Here is a 16,311-nt window from a genome sequence, read left to right as displayed (position 1 = left end):
TTTAGTACAGTGAACTCATTGTCATGTTCAAGAAACCAATTTGAAATGATTCGAGCTTTGTGACATGGTGCATTATCCTGCTGGAAGTAGCCATCAGAGGATGGGTACATGGTGGCCATAAAGGGATGGACATGGTCAGAAACAATGCTCAGGTAGGCCATGGCATTTAAACAATGCCCAATTGGCACTAAGGGGCCTAAAGTGTGCCAAGAAAACATCCCCCACACCATTACACCATCATCACCAGCCTGCACAGTGGTAACAAGGCATGATGGATCCATGTTCTCATTCTGTTTACGCCAAATTCTGACTCTACCATCTGAATGTCTCAACAGAAATCGAGACTCATCAGACCAGGCAACATTTTTCCAGTCTTCAACTGTCCAATTTTGGTGAGCTCTTGCAAATTGTAGCCTCTTTTTCCTATTTGTAGTGGAGATGAGTGGCACCCGGTGGGGTCTTCTGCTGTTGTAGCCCATCCGCCTCAAGGTTGTGCGTGTTGTGGCTTCACAAATGCTTTGCTGCATACCTCGTATGTAACGAGTGGTTATTTCAGTCAAAGTTGCTCTTCCCTCAGCTTGAATCAGTCGGCCCATTCTCCTCTGACCTCTAGCATCAACAAGGCATTTTCGCCCACAGGACTGCCGCATACTGGATGTTTTTCCCTTTTCACACCATTCTTTGTAAACCCTAGAAATGGTTGTGCGTGAAAATCCCAGTAACTGAGCAGATTGTGAAATACTCAACACCAACAACTATGCCAAGCTCAAAATTGCTTAAATCACCTTTCTTTCCCATTCTGACATTCAGTTTGGAGTTCAGGAGATTGTCTTGACCAGGACCACACCCCTAAATGCATTGAAGCAACTGCTATGTGATTGGTTGATTAGATAATTGCATTAATGAGAAATTGAACAGGTGTTCCTAATAATCCTTTAGGTGAGTGTACATGTGCACATATACAGCAGTATTTAAAGACAGAAGAACACACACCTGAGTCATTAACATGTTTGCGTTTAGCAGACTGTCCTGTGGGGAGCTGATCATCAACCTTTCTCTTCTCGACAGAATTAAGAGTCAGATAGGTTGCTTCTGCTTCATCAGCCACTTTTTCGGATGAGTCTTCGTCAGCCTTTAATGTTACTTTGTCTTTTTTAGTTGTTTGAACCGGCTTCTTTGGTCTTCCCCTCTTTCCTTTTACTCCTCCTCCCGTGGCGGGCTGATCATGCTTAACAACCCCGTCCTCCATAGAGGATATTTCACAGTTAGCATCGTCTTCACTTACTTTTCTTGCAGCAATGTCCTTCTTTGTTGGTGTGCTCTCTTTTAGAGGAACTTTCGACTCTCTCTTTGGTGTTTTTTCCCTGCTTCGTTCCTGTGACTCTCTGGCAGGAGCGTGCCTCCTTCTTGTTGGTGTGTCCTCTTTTTGTGTTTTCTCAATCGAAGCATCTTTATTAGTTGTTCTTTCCCTTTTTACTCTGGTAGATCTTCTCATGATGGTCAGCTCATCATCAGCATTCTCATTTACTTTCTTTCCTCTTGCACTCCTTCTTCTGCCAGACCTTTCTGTGGCGGAAGCATCTCTATACACTTCATTTTCAACAGAATCTACTACCTCATAAACCACCTCCTCAGTGACCTCTTTGTCTTTTTTAGAAACCGCTGCACTGATGCCCATCTTAGTTTGTGTCTCATATTTTTTAACCATCTTGTCCTGAGATTTCTCTTTTTCTTCACTTTTGGATGCAGAGGTTGCAGGGTCACTCCTCTTTGATTGTCTCTCATCTTTTCTAGGGGTCGCCTCCTCTTTCTTGGTGCTTTTCTCCTTGTCGTCTACCTTTGACTTCATTGGCCGATCTTTCACAGTATCGGTTACCAGATCTGTGTCTTCCTCTTCCCCTTCGGGTCTAATGAATTCTTTGGATATCTGCTCACTGGGGGTTTCATGTTTTTGGTTGTCATCTAATGTAGCAGTTTGATCATTAATTGAATCCAACATCTCAAAGGTTTCTTCTTCAGTAACATCACTGGCAGGGCCTTTTAAATTGTCTTTGCTGTCGCATTCTTGAAGAAGCTGGTCTTCATTTGGGATTCGGCCATCAGGATTTTCCACATCTTTGGAGGTTTTAGAGGATTCTGCTGAAAGTGTTTTAACTTTGACCTCTTCCTCTTTTTGTTCTTTCTTCTTTCCATCTCCCTTTGGACCTTGTTTGCTACCTGTAACTAACACTTGGAATTGTTCTTTGTTATCTGTCTCTTTACCAACTGCATCTTTAACGGCATCATCAGATTTGTCGACTACTGGATTTGCATCTTCCTCAGACAGTTGTTTTACTGTGGAACCGTCATCTTGGACCAGGCGACTGTCCTCTTGACCTGCAGCTGCTTGGTCTTCAGTAACACTGTCTAGCACTTGTAAAGATCTGGTCGTTTCCATTTCACTGTCCTCCTCTAAGTGGAATATGCCTTTTTCCTCATGCAAAGTCTGGCTTCCCTCAGGTCCAGTTAGCTGGGTTTCAGAGCTGCCATGTTGGTCCCCATTATCCATCTGTTCATCTGTTTGATCATCGAGTGAATCAAGGATTTGGTAATTTTCTCTGTCGTCCTCCTCCACCTCTGAATGTTTGTCAACATCTTCTTTCCCTTCCTGTTTTCTTTTCTTCTGGTCTTTGAGAGTGTTCACATTACAATCAGCATCCAGACTCTGGGTTTGGCTCAACCCTACCTCATGTCCATGCGGAGGTGGACGCATCTCTGATGATGTTTCTATTTTTGTCTGTGAAGCAACAGTTTTTGCAGCATTGCCCTCTGCTGAAACTTTGTGATCAGACTTTGCCACTGCGCTCTCTGTGTCTTGTGTTTCTTGTCTAAGTGGGTTTGGATGAGCCTCCCTTGATGACTTGACAGTTGCTGCTGATGTTATCTTTTCCCTTTCATGTGCAGTGGAGGACAAGCGGGTAGGTGTCCTACAACCGCAGAAATTTTGCTCATCAAAAAGATAGGCGATAGGAAGATAGGCAGAAACACTGTCATCTGTAAAATCATCCTCATCCTGGATGGAGAAGAGAGAAAGAAACAATTAATCAGTTACTATCGGGATAAAATAGGAGATTAGATACATTATTTACCTATTGATTTTATTTCATACATCTGTTAAAAGAACAAGGACTAGTGAAAAGAACCAGGGAGAATTGTCATAGGCTAATTTTGGAAAAAATCATTCCAGGGTTGAGGGTCTGATTTCCTGTCTAGATGAAAGTGATGTACCATTCTTTGTGGTGCGTCTTGAGCCGCTGCAGTTCGAGAGCTTGTGTTGCTGTTTCCGGGGCTCTAAAGAAAACGTATATTAAAAAGGTTTTCCTGGATTAGTGACACGTGAAATTACTGGGAAGACATTTACTGGGAAGGGTTGAGGAGTAGTGACATTGACATGCACAATTATAACCACCCTCTTTTTGTTAGCACTTGGTCCTGCTGTGACGGGCTCAGAAATGTTGGATCCACCAGGGCCACTGGTTGGAAGAGCAGCTTGTGACCCAGTATCAAAAAGTTTGGAGGGACGAGAATGAGTGTGACATTTCACAGCTGGGGGCTTGGCTTTGACACTGATGGTGTTTGTTTGAAAGTTTATTGTGAACTCGGTAGAATCTCGTAGACGCTCTTTTAGGCTTTTCAAACTAAAATTAAAAACAGAAAAAGGTTGTCAGAAGCAAATGACAGCAGGATTGTCTCACAAAATGAATATAACACTTGGTTTATGCCAAAAATGTCTCAGTGAGTGTTTTTATAATAATCATCTCTTCCTGTAAAATCTTTAGGGCTAACGATTATTTTGTTATCAATTAATTTGAGACCATTCTCTCAATAAATCATCTTTAAAATTTCAGATGATACCCATCACATTTCACCAGGATCCCTGCTGATGCCGTCAAATGAGTTTTTCTGTCCAACCAAAAGTTTAAATCCCAAAGAAATTCAGTTTACAATAATTTAAAATAGACAAAACCAACCATCTTTGTCATTTATGCTTGAAATCTCTTACACAATTACTTCATTAAAAAAATAGTTGGCGATTCATTTTCTGTCGATCAACTTTAATGGTTACAACAAAACCTTACAAAATCTTTGATAATTCATCTTTAACCCTGGGATGTATGCGTAAATCTCTCCAATGACACTTGGCTCTGTCATCACAAATATTACCATGGCATAAAACACTTCCGTTGTGGAAACATGGCATCTGAATGTCACCACAGGCTCCAGATTTAAAAAAAACTCTGGCATTCTGTGAAAACAGATAGATTTACCTGGCAGTGAAAGGCTTAATCAGCAGTATGTAAACTTGTAGGGGAACGGCTCTAATGTAATGAACGGTCATTTATGTAAAGGTCTCTCACCCTAGCTTTGACTGGACAAGAATAAATTACAAAGTGGTATACTCACGGCTCAAAACTTTTAACTTTCATCCTATAAAAAAAAAATAAAATGAAGGAGATGGGGATTTACAAAATGAATAACACACACAAAGAATACCTGTTTTAATAAAGACTGTGTGGGGAAACAGAGGTTAGTTATTACAGAACTAATTTAACCCCATTCATACCCCTAACTATTTTAAGAACACATGCATACCAAGCTGTCTGCTTTTCAAAAAAGGCCGGTGCGAACTTCACCACTTGTGTTACACCGCTGGAATCAGCCATCTCAATGCAAATCTGAGGTAGAACAACAGTCATGGACAAAGAGAGTGAAAAGACAAGAGGGGAGGGAGAGATGAAGAAAGTGACTAGATAAAAGCAACACAGAGAGAACAGCAACAAGCCATAAGAATTTTAACTAGCTCAATTTATTTTCCTTGGTCAGCCTTTAATGGCTTTAAATTTTCTGATGGGTAAGACTTAAGAGGCGTGGGCCATGTGCTGTTGCTAAGTGACACACCTGTCTGACTGAACTGAACTTTATCCTAGACTCCTACAGAATAGGAGGATCCAGCCACACAGATATGATTCCTGGCAAAAGGCCTGTAACCGTCTCTCCCCTGTGATAACAGTGCTACTAGCTGAACTCCCCAGGCTCTGCTCAACAAAACGACCTTGATTCTCACAAAGGTTTGTGTGTTGCCTTCTGATCATAAATTCAGTGTTTTTTAAAATTAAACACATCTAGGAAATAGAAATAATATGGTTGCTTTGATAAAAATAAAACACATCTAGGTTATAAATTGATTATGCACTAAACACAATTTCCTGCAATTAAATAAAGCTCAGTTCATGCTTTTGAATATAAATTAGTAGTAGACAACTTGAAAACTCCAGGTTTCTAGAGTTCAAAAAGTGAGTAATGGGCCAAAAGCTCTGGTTTGAGGTCACAATGCTCACACGTTTCTAAAAATAAATAACGCACGGAGAAACATCTCAATATGAGCACTGTCACCGCTGCAGCTAACAGCATATATAGCTTCTCCTGACATCCTGCAACCACACACAAAAAAGTGAATTAATGTTACTGTACATGAAAGAAATAACTGTTAATTTGATGCTTTAAGGCCTTTATGCTTTAAGATACAGTGACATGGTGGTTCTCTCAACACTTAAACGTGAAAAATGCAAGTGTTTGTGTTCTTGTACCCTGTTAGCAAGCGGCAGGAAGCTGACAAAGCTTGCGATGGAAGCCACCACTTCGATGACTTTCCTGATGAGGGCCACAGAAGTATGAGAAAACTCCACACAGAGCAACCGCTCCTCCAGAGACTTTAGCTCTGGAACTCCCTGAAGAGCAAGAAATAGTTTGCGTTAAGGACCAGAGATCCAAAGGTAGCCGCTTTCACTTGACAAAAGATTATTGACTTACAGCATTGCTCCACTTCATCAGACTTCTGTACATCCTCTCCTGAAAAAATTATTACAAGTCACGGATTGCCAAAAAAAATTATATCTGCATTTTTAACATTTTGTTTTTCAAACCAACATTTTCTCTCTAAATAGCCAAAATTGTGTGTACATGTTTGCATTTCTGTGCTTGTCTGCAGAGTACTCCTCTAACAACAACACCAGTATAGATGTTATTATTTATTATGATATCTCTGCAGAAGAAAGGAATTACAGTATTTGCAGTATAAACTGTTAATAAGGAGGAACCTCTTGATTCCTGTCTAGTACTGAAAGTTGTTTTTTCTATCCCATCCAAGCTGCAAACTATGGGGCTAAAATATTAAGCCATCGAAACCAAAAAACTACAGTTCCTGGAATGGCCAATTGAGGCTGGCTCCCAAATCAAGTTAATCCAAACAGACCCCCATTTACAGTACAAAAATAGTTTTGTTCTCTATACAAATTTCCCCGTTCATAGCAATTATACAGGGGTTGAATTGTACTTAGTGTTTAAATTATATTAAGGTTATGCATAATTAAGAGTGTGGCCACTTTGAGTGACAGGTGGTGCCGTCACAGGTGCTGAACTAACTCCACCTCTTTGCCCATTTTTGGATTAGCCAAAAGTTAACGGAGTCTGCCAAGATGAAGGTGAAGCCACCACACTAAGATTCACAACAGATCCTTAGAAACCTATTGGTGATGGCAGTTATGTCCATGTTTTATACAGTCTATGATCCCATCCTGATCCTGACATAAAGTTACACTCACTGTACATATAGAGTCCATACCTCACTGGACTCAGGATTCATGTCTTGCAAAACGAAGTGTACACTGAGCGTGCAGAATTTGACAGAAACCGGATTTTTGAGGTGATCTCGGACAAAATCACAGCACGTAGTCCAATCAGCAAAAAACACAAATGCCTAGAGGTGAAGAGAGGAAAGATAGGAAAGGACAAGTAATTGAATTCAAACAAAACAGCTCCATTTAACTAATAAAATTGTAATCACACTAATGTTTGTGGCTGTAACAGTGTGCAGTTTCTACTCCTTACCCTCCTCTGCAGCGTTAAGACCGTCACGTTGTAGTACAGGGAGCGAAGGTTCTGTTTAGGGAAATACCGCCAGACCAGCTTGGCCACATCCTCATGCTGGTAGTTTCCCTCTGGCAAACCGGTCAACATGATTGTGGGGAACTTGGAACCACTGGCCTTCTAGAAAACACCAAGTTTAAAGCCCAAAGTATAATTCATGTGTTGAGTCTTTGTCAAAGGTAGAGCTGTACCAAACACCCTAAATGAAGCTTCAAATGTTTGTCATCATATTTCATGACTCCATCACCCTAAACATTTTTTTTAAATCCTCAAACAAAAACAATCCCATGCAGCCACCACTGGGATCTAATTCTACAAATAGTTTAATACTAACAATATGTAATCAAACAAATGTAATTCCTCAGCACATGCTCCAAACAAGTAAGGAGCAGTAGACATCTCTACACTACAATACACAGACATCTTTGACATTACGTCAGAACAGTTACTTCCTCACATTGTGTTTATAAGGGTAGTTGATTTATAAATGTTTATTTATAAATCTGGCCTTTAAACAGAATGAATAGACATTCTAATGTTTATTTACATTTCAAATGTCATTGTTAAAATCGGCACAGCCTTAAGGCCTTTTCACATGGGAAGCATTTTACGCACCTCATAATTCATTTTCAATGAAAGGCGAGCGTGTAGGAAGGGAGGCGCGGGCATTCTGACAGGCGGAGCAACAAGTCTTGTCTTGAACTTTTTGTATAAGACGCGCAGCTCAAATCAATGGAGGAGAGACTGATCCTCCCGCTGTGAGTTTCCAGAATCTGTTACTGTTTACTAAATAGTTATCAGGACATTAACAGGAGGGAATTCACATGGCAGAGCATCCCTGCAAAACTTGATATATCTGGTAACATTGTGTATAATTTTAACTTAAGTTAATAGGCCACAGCTGTATAGCCACAAAAGCTGTTGCCATGGTTACATCCATTGAGCATCTGCTGTTTACTAGCGGAGTGCCTGTCCGCCTGTCTGTTTACGTTTTCTTGAACCGATATGATTTTTTTTAAACAGTGCGAACGATAGAGAACTACTTAAAGTCACTGTCGGTTTGATCAATTCTGCTCTAGTTCATATGCACATTTATGACAAACTTGGATGCTAATGAAGTCACATGGGACTGCCTAGAAAGATGGCAGCACACTGGCGTCTCCACTCAAGCTGACTCAAACGGACGTGAGAAAAATTAAAGATAGAAGCTAAAGCCTACCGATCACACAGCACAAGTGAACCACCACAACCCCCGACGACTGAGACCAAAGACAACGATATGAACGAGCAACACTGTAAAGCTGGGTAGGCCTCTAGTCATTATTACAATCATTAAAAAGCAGAACAGTAGGACTTTTTTACGTTACATTCAGAAGTTAGCTAGTTAGCGTTAGCTAACTAACATTACATTAGGAACAATCCACAGCCGACATTTTTCTGGATTTATTTTAGCTTTTGGAAAGAGAATAAAATCGTACTTCTCCTTTCAACCTCTCTGGGTGGCGGCTATAACTATTACAAGTGCCCCAGGAACAGCATTTGACCTTGTCTTAGTAAAATACAGCCAAAAAAAGCTAGAAAACGACTCTTTTTGCATTAGAGTCAATGCAGCGCAGCCATGAAAGTGTCGGACCCCAGTTAGAGTGAGACCTATACTGTGCTGTGATTGGCCAGCTGTGTATTTGGGGCGTGGCTTTGCAAAGGGTCAATTGACTGTCAGTTTGCAGATTCCCAATAAAATGCAGAGCAATGGCAGAGCAAACTTTTTCCAAGGGGCGGGAATGAAAAGAAAGCTAGCTTCAAGAAGCAGCCCATCGCCTGACATTAACCTCCTGCTGAAAAAAAACAAAAATGACACCGACGGTGGATGTCTCATTTTAAGGGATAGTAAGCGATTCTGCAGATTGTTTATATTTGAAATCAACTGCCAAACAAATACACCCCTCACTTCAGTGCTCCATCACAAGCTCCACTCCCCAAATTAATGGGCATGCATTTCCAAGGTAATGTATGCCCATTAAGTATGTCTGCTAAAATATGGCAGAAGAATCACTGGCCGAAAATTATGAATCCACCCAAGTAATCCCATTGTCCTAGCAAAACCATTTTTTAGGTCTTTGTGGCCAAAAGTAATGCAACTACCCTTAGTTCAGCTACAGCTGCAGCAAAGCTAACGAAGCTAACCAGTTGGGATCGCCCATCACAATCATGACAACCAAGTGAATAGATCTAACCTATCATTGTTGTGAAACAGCAAAGCTAATTGTCTCACATGGCAAGCAGAAACATAGCAACCTCTACATCAGTTTTCATTTCTTTCAAATCAAAGTTTCTACAGCATTTAAACGCCTCGATGTAAACACGGGTCTTGCCATTGCCTGGTCATATAAGTTGTTTCACAATTTGTACTCTTCAGACCTTTGGCTGTTTCTCGGCCATCTCTCCATCTGGACAGTGCTTGGAGTCTAGTAATGAATCAAGCATGTTTGAATGTACTGGTGTTTACAACTTTCTCTCTCCCACTGCTCCTGTGCATAGTGTGCTACAGCCACCTATTTCAGATTGGCTGGAACAATGTTGCAGGGATTGCACAGCTCAACTTTGTGTTTCATTTACAGAGCCAGATCTGTGTAGAAAAAAAATGATTTTTTTCAGAGCACACAGATAACACAGAACTAGCGAGGAAATATTCGCTGAATTTAACAAAAACTGTTTTGAATAAGAATCAATTAGTATCCCTTTAAGGAGACAACAAAAGAGCCCACAAACTTGGCTGAGAACATACAAGTAAGGCTTGGAGAGGCAGTGCAACGGATATCGGACATGGAAGATGTAAACGCTTGGTTGGAGAAAAGCATGGAGAAGTGCAACAAGAGATTGGAGACACAGTGGACAACAAACTGGCAACAAAAGCAAAACTGAACCAGCCCATTGTTCTCTTGCCCCCAGGCCTATGTTGTGTAATATTTACTATCTTAATGTTTTAAGCTATGGATGAAGTGACTATATGGTATATTCTAAGCAACTTTTGTTCCATCTACTGGCCACCCTTTCTATATATACACGTTAAGAAACATTACACACACACACACACACACACACACACACGTTTTAATATGTTTGGGGTTTAAAAATTACTCTCTGTATGATCGGTCTTTGCTCCAATCATATATAAGCAAGATTTAAAGTTTACTGGATAGATTTAAATGATTCACTCTTTAAAATGATTTTGTTTTAACCAAAGACAACTATTATGATCAACATCTTAAAAGTCCAAGATCAGAAGCCTTAAAAAGATAAGGATCCAGGTACGAGAAGGGTGGGAGGTGACGGTCTGTGAGCATGCATAGCAAACAGACAGACTTAACAGGGCCATAAGTCATTATCTGTCACTGGATAAAAAGGAATATAACCTACAAAGTAAATATCAACGATAAGAAGGGGAGATAGTGAGCATTTTGTGCCAAGTGGGAAACTCCCTGTGATTCTACTGAGCAGACATCCAACTATGTGAAAAGTACTGTATAACAAAGAATGATGGACTTTATGCAATAAGTGATTGTTTAACAGTGATTGTATATGTATATGTCGATATGTGTTAGTAGTGTTAATTTATGCTTGCTTATCTTTACAAAATATAACTTGACTTTCTGAAGTTTTAATGGTTAATATTAAAGACTAAACTACCCAAAAATATAAGACAATATTATGATAAAGTTTGACAGTATAGCCCATATTGACATACAAAAAGTAACATAGATAACAGTTAGTTGGAAGAAAGTGACAATTAGTACCTAAATGTGCCCACCAGATGGTATACAATAACACTGATGGAAAGTTACAGATGAGACAATAGAAAATTACCAAGGAAGAAGATTTTGGAGTGGAACTACACCCCAGTAGAAGGTTAATTTATTAAAAATTAATAAAATAATTGGGCAAAAAGGCAGGAATTGTACAAAGACAACGTAGGAGGACCTTGAGGGTAGGTGGTGGTACGTGTCAAAGAAACATCCACATTAATGGCAGGAACAAAGGTTTTCCAGCAGAACATTGCCCAAACAATCACACTGCCTCTGCCTGCTTGCCTTCTTGCTATGCATCCTGGTGTTCCCCAATTAAGAGATGGATTTGGCCATCCACGTGTTGATTCATCAGACCAGGCCACCTTCTTCTATTACTTTATAGTCCAGCTCTGATGCTCACGTGTCCACTGTAGGCGCTTTCGGCAGTGGACAGGGATCAGCATGGGCTCCCTGACTGGTCTGCATTTTTCACATTTGCACAAGTCACATTTAAGGTTGATTTTTTCCTGATATCTAACACTATTAGATTCAGTAGTGGAACTGTGAGATAGGTGCCATCATCGTCAGTGGCCATGGAACAGTGGAGCTGCATGTTGACTTGAATACAGAAAAGGTAAAAAGAGGCTATGAGAGGCTCATTACTGTGCTGCTGCAAAATGATACTTAGGGACACTATCAGAGGATTTTAAATCCCTTTTTTGAAATTACCCGCAGGTAGAATATCTTTTGTCAGGGACGCATCTAAGGCATACATAAGAGGGGAAATCATCCACAACACTCAGTTACTTGTATTTGTCTTGTAAAGAACAGAATGACATAATTTTTCATATTCACAACCTCTATTTTTCACTCTCATGTGCAGTGAAACGCTTGGACTATAGTCTGTCGTAAAGCAGAGCCACATTGCTACACCAGCAGGTTGAGGTGGACCAAATGCATCTGAATATTCCATCCATCCACCGTCAACCGCTTATCCTGCGTACGTGTTCACGGGGCATTTGAACATAATAATATATAAAAGCAACTAAATTGGGTGTAGTGGAAAGAAACCGTACCTCAATGTCGTCTTTTCTTCTGACTGTCAGGTAATCTTGGAGAGAAAAATTTGGCAAACACAGTCACCTTACTGAACAAGTTAACATGTCAATCTAGCAGTTTCAAACTTGTCACGATGACAACGAAGGATCAATAAACTGCCTCTCTTACCTGGGATGATGAACCAGGGAGACAAGGTGGGGAACAGGAAGGGGCTAGTTCTCATCGTGACCCAAAATGGTGAAATGCTGTCCTGAGGAATGTTTTTTATTAGAGGGATAGTTGCCCCGAAAACAACATCCTTGATATCCGGCAGAGCGTTTTCAGGAAATCTTGGTGCTGCAGAGACAAAAGATGAGTTTCCTGTTTGAATATATTTGAAGAGTGACAAAATATTTTAGTGTCATTTTGGTCATTTTATTCTATACTAATGATTCATTTGTAATATTTTCCATGATACAGTATTATTACCAGATGCCAAACGAAAAAAACATAGTTAAAGAAAACACACATCTAGCAAATATTCCACTACCTTCTGCTCTCCACAACTGTCGCCCTCTAGAAATGAATTAATTTAACACAGTGATGATGGTCTTGTACAAAATATCTGTCTCTCCAGTAAGTAACCAGGTTACTTACTGGAGAGACTAGGTAACTCTGGTAATCGGACAAAACATTTACATGTGCTGCAGTAATCATGTTACTGTAAATACGTGTGTATATGCAGTACTTCGAGTTATCAGGTGTCTCTCTTGTCTCAAACCTTATGTTGGAAACATGACTTGCTTATTTCAAAAGTAGTAAGGATGCCAGTCTGTCCTGAGGTCCTAACAGCATGAATGTGCCAAAATATTTACAAGTAGTCAAACACCTGGCGGTGGAAACTGACTGGTTCCAACTTCAATCGGCTACTTTGTTAGTAGTTTCGGTTTCAATCAGACTTTGGGAGCTCGCTCTGTTTAATTCTCTCTCCTGCTGTTTACTTGCCTTGCTTCAGGTCTTTGTCACGCACATGCATATTTGTAAAAGATTTCCAACTTGTGGATCTACCAGGTCACATTTACATGGAAGTTTAGAAATCTGCTTACTGTAGACATGAATGCACACACTGAATGAGCTTTGAATCATTATCTACGCAGCAGGACTCCATTAACATTATGCATCAACTTACTTAACACTTGCATCATACTGTAAAATACTGCATACTGTGCATAAAGCTATCAGGCCATAACTTTTTTTAATATGAAATTTGCTATTATTTCTGAAAAATTAAACATTCTATATCATATGTATAAATTGTTTTTATTTACTAAAATAAACTTACGTGGTGATCGATAGCAGGTGTTTGGTATTTTCAGCCTGTGAACTTTGTGTCGAGGTGCTTGTTTCAGGAGACTGTGCCAAACTCCAAACCGATCAGCATCGCAAACAGACTCAAATTCTATAAACAGCTGGAACGCAGAGGCACAAACACACACACACACACACACACACACGAGGTAATGTAAGTAACGTGAAGTCTTTTCAGAGCCACTGTAACATCACTACTTGTATGTGTGTGTTTTTACCTTGTTGAGGAGAGGCAGGTAGTTTCTGATAGAACTGACTTTTTTCAAAGCTTCTCTCAGGTCCCTGATCTCACTCTGTGAAATGTTCTTGATGAGAACTGTTCTCACTCCATCATCAACCACGCGCTGCATCATGAACAGGAAGTGAACATCCAAACCAAAACATTAACAACAGGACGGAGATGAACACACACAACCGCACTGCAATTTGCAATAAATTAATTTTGCACAGTTAGCACACTATGTTAATTGGAATTTAATGTACTTCTTCACTATTTTACATCACTGTGGATAGTTTCCAGATGTTATCACGTTCAATATATAGTTTGGTGAGAAACGGAGGAATTAAGATGCCCCCTCAACTTTGAACTAAGACAGGAGGGGATATTTTCACTGCGCAAGTTGTATTTAAAACTTAAAGCAGTTTACAAATAAGAGGGTATTAAGTGTACGTGTTTGCATTACTTACAGACTTCATCAGCTTCATCAGCGATTCATAAAACCCAAACTAAAACAGAAACATCAGAGTAGGTAGTGTTAAAATGCAAAGATACTTTTCCACAATACACCACACACACAAATACACTGCAGACTCAGTGTGAATTTGTATACACATCAGTATAAATGGAGTGTTATGGAGTCCGGGAAATAAAATAAGAATTCATTGATATATATTCAATTTAGTAAAATCTGGTGAAAATCTGATAATAGAGACAAGTCAAGTCAAGATCAGATTCAGGATCTGGAGGCCGATTGGATGAACGGTTGTTAACATGATCCAATTACACAGGCACAGAGATTCCTGCCTTTATGAGAGAGATGCATGCTTTTCTGTAAATATTTGATGTTCTCGATGCACTAAGGTCTTGAATATAATGAACTTCTATAAAAATCTGTCAATAAAAACAGTTTTGTGTACGTGCTTACCGGAGTGTTTGCAATGAAACTGCATATAACATGGGCATGGAGTGTAGAGCCTTTGAAATAAATGCCATTCTCTCTGACTGCCCTCATTGTGTGAAGCACATTCTTCACTGTCGGCATCATGACGAAGGCCTGAGAGGAAAACCAGAAACTAAAATGTATTAATACTTTAATTTACAGTATCTCACAAAAGTGAGTACACCCCTCAAATGTTTGTAAATATTTGATTATATCTTTTCATGTGACAACACTGAAGAAATTACACTTTGCTACAATGTAAGGTAGTGAGTGTACAGCTTGTATGAAGACGATGATACACAGAGCAACTTTTAGAGCAATCGTGCAGGGCAACGTTGCCGTCAATGGTAAGATAACTTGCCCTGCACCGCCGCTATCCGTTCAAAACATAGTCGAACTTGCCACTAGCAACATTGCTCAAAAAGTTGCCCCGTGTACCATCAGCTTAACAGTGTAAATTTGTTGTTCCTTCAAAATAACACATCACACAGCAACAAAGGTGAGTAACCCCTAAGTGAAAAGATCTAATCAAATATTTACAAAAATGTGAGGGGTTTTCTCAATTTTGTGAGATACATATAACAAAACTCTCATGATAAATGATCCATCTAAAAAAAATGTAAATGTTGCATAACTCATCTTTAATTTAGAATCAATTAATACAGTTGTGCAACACAAAACAGTTAGTGTCAGAATCAGTCCCTCTGATCAAAGACTAAAAACAAATAGCAGAAAAATGGAATTAATATAACAAACCAATACAGACTTATAACATGGTATTTACCATGCATGTCTGAGGAACGACATAGATGGTGTCATCTTTATGTTGAAACCCAAATGGCTTGAGAAGTTCTGCAAGTTCATCCTCTGTGTAGCGGCCATCGTGATACTCCGGCAGTCCAGTTATGAGCAACAGCTTCTTACCATATTTGAAATACTGCAGATAAAGAAAGAGGGAAAATAATGAGGCAGTAATGGTGTTAGTTTGTAAAGATTAAGACAAGTGCACTTGTCAACAGGGTTTACACCTCTTGTGACCTCTTTGTTCCATGTATATAATAATATCAACATAATCATAAACAACAGTTAATCAGGAAAATACTGGTCACAACAAGTTTGATGGGAAAACAGCAGTGACAACATGGAATTATGCATCTAAGTACTTCCCAGCAGAATATAACAATTATGTCTAATATGTGTAATAATATAATTTATTAAATCTATGTGACCTAGATCCAGATAAGCAACATAAAATGTATAGATTAATTAACCAATTAAAAACTACACTTTACATTACATTAAGTGACATCGAGCTTCCTAGCTACTGTAGCGAGTAGTAGTTTTAGAGGCTGAGCCAACGCTTTAAGCCACTGAGATGCTGCATCACGGGGGAACTAAGTGATTGTTGTGAACTCAACCAGACGCACTTCAAAGAAGGTCAGGTGGTGTCAAAAGAGGGAGGGAAGTTTCCCTCCCCGAGAGTTGACCTTTTCACATGTAAAACCCAGAGACATCGCCTGGTGTTTGGTAAGGACCGAAAGAGACTCAATCAGACAATGAATTGCTTAAGGATTGTGTATTCAAATAGCCTTAGTGAACCTTTCTAGCCGTAAAGGTGTCACTAAAGACAGTCCACAGGACAGGAAAGGGGGCGATCTGACCCCTTCTCCCTCCCGCAGGTCACCTCCAGCCTCAACCTGACTCTTTTCTCTCCACAGAACGGCTGAGCCATAAACCACCATTTCATGCTCTGATAACCGGTGCGATAAGCCAGGAATGCAGAGAAGAGAGACCATAAAAACCCCTGTTTCTAGAAACAAGCAAGGTTCCATTATAACTGTGTTTATTCTGTTTAAATAATAACCTTGCTAAGTGAGCAGCGGTGTTTGCCTCTGAGTTTAGTAAGTAATAACCCTGTTGTTATCCTTTAGTGATGTTTGAAGACTAGCAGACCCATAAGAAAGTAATCTTGAACTAGTTTTCTAACCTCTTTC

At 39.7% G+C, this 16,311-nt stretch overlaps 1 protein-coding gene across 5 annotated transcripts in view; it reads right to left on the bottom strand.

The window, feature by feature from the left end:
* The window catches only part of LOC123980427, a 76,791-nt gene that overhangs the window by 5,198 nt on the left and 55,282 nt on the right, over positions 1 to 16,311 (bottom strand). For all 5 annotated transcript variants that reach the window (XM_046064807.1, XM_046064810.1, XM_046064809.1 and 2 more), the window contains exons 20-35: positions 15,102 to 15,254; positions 14,303 to 14,431; positions 13,845 to 13,883; positions 13,376 to 13,501; positions 13,132 to 13,258; positions 11,979 to 12,146; positions 11,828 to 11,862; positions 6,928 to 7,086; positions 6,662 to 6,796; positions 5,851 to 5,889; positions 5,628 to 5,768; positions 4,633 to 4,715; positions 4,444 to 4,467; positions 3,449 to 3,677; positions 3,268 to 3,330; positions 994 to 3,052 (exon numbers count right to left, since the gene is read on the bottom strand). In XM_046064807.1, coding sequence (XP_045920763.1) covers positions 994 to 3,052; positions 3,268 to 3,330; positions 3,449 to 3,677; positions 4,444 to 4,467; positions 4,633 to 4,715; positions 5,628 to 5,768; positions 5,851 to 5,889; positions 6,662 to 6,796; positions 6,928 to 7,086; positions 11,828 to 11,862; positions 11,979 to 12,146; positions 13,132 to 13,258; positions 13,376 to 13,501; positions 13,845 to 13,883; positions 14,303 to 14,431; positions 15,102 to 15,254 — 3,709 coding nt within the window. The remainder of the gene's footprint in view (positions 1 to 993; positions 3,053 to 3,267; positions 3,331 to 3,448; positions 3,678 to 4,443; positions 4,468 to 4,632; positions 4,716 to 5,627; positions 5,769 to 5,850; positions 5,890 to 6,661; positions 6,797 to 6,927; positions 7,087 to 11,827; positions 11,863 to 11,978; positions 12,147 to 13,131; positions 13,259 to 13,375; positions 13,502 to 13,844; positions 13,884 to 14,302; positions 14,432 to 15,101; positions 15,255 to 16,311) is intronic.

This window comes from Micropterus dolomieu, linkage group LG12, assembly GCF_021292245.1.
Source record: "Micropterus dolomieu isolate WLL.071019.BEF.003 ecotype Adirondacks linkage group LG12, ASM2129224v1, whole genome shotgun sequence".
Taxonomy (NCBI): domain Eukaryota; kingdom Metazoa; phylum Chordata; class Actinopteri; order Centrarchiformes; family Centrarchidae; genus Micropterus; species Micropterus dolomieu.
Note: the sequence above shows the minus strand (reverse complement) of the source record. Positions and strands in the feature narration are given on the sequence as shown.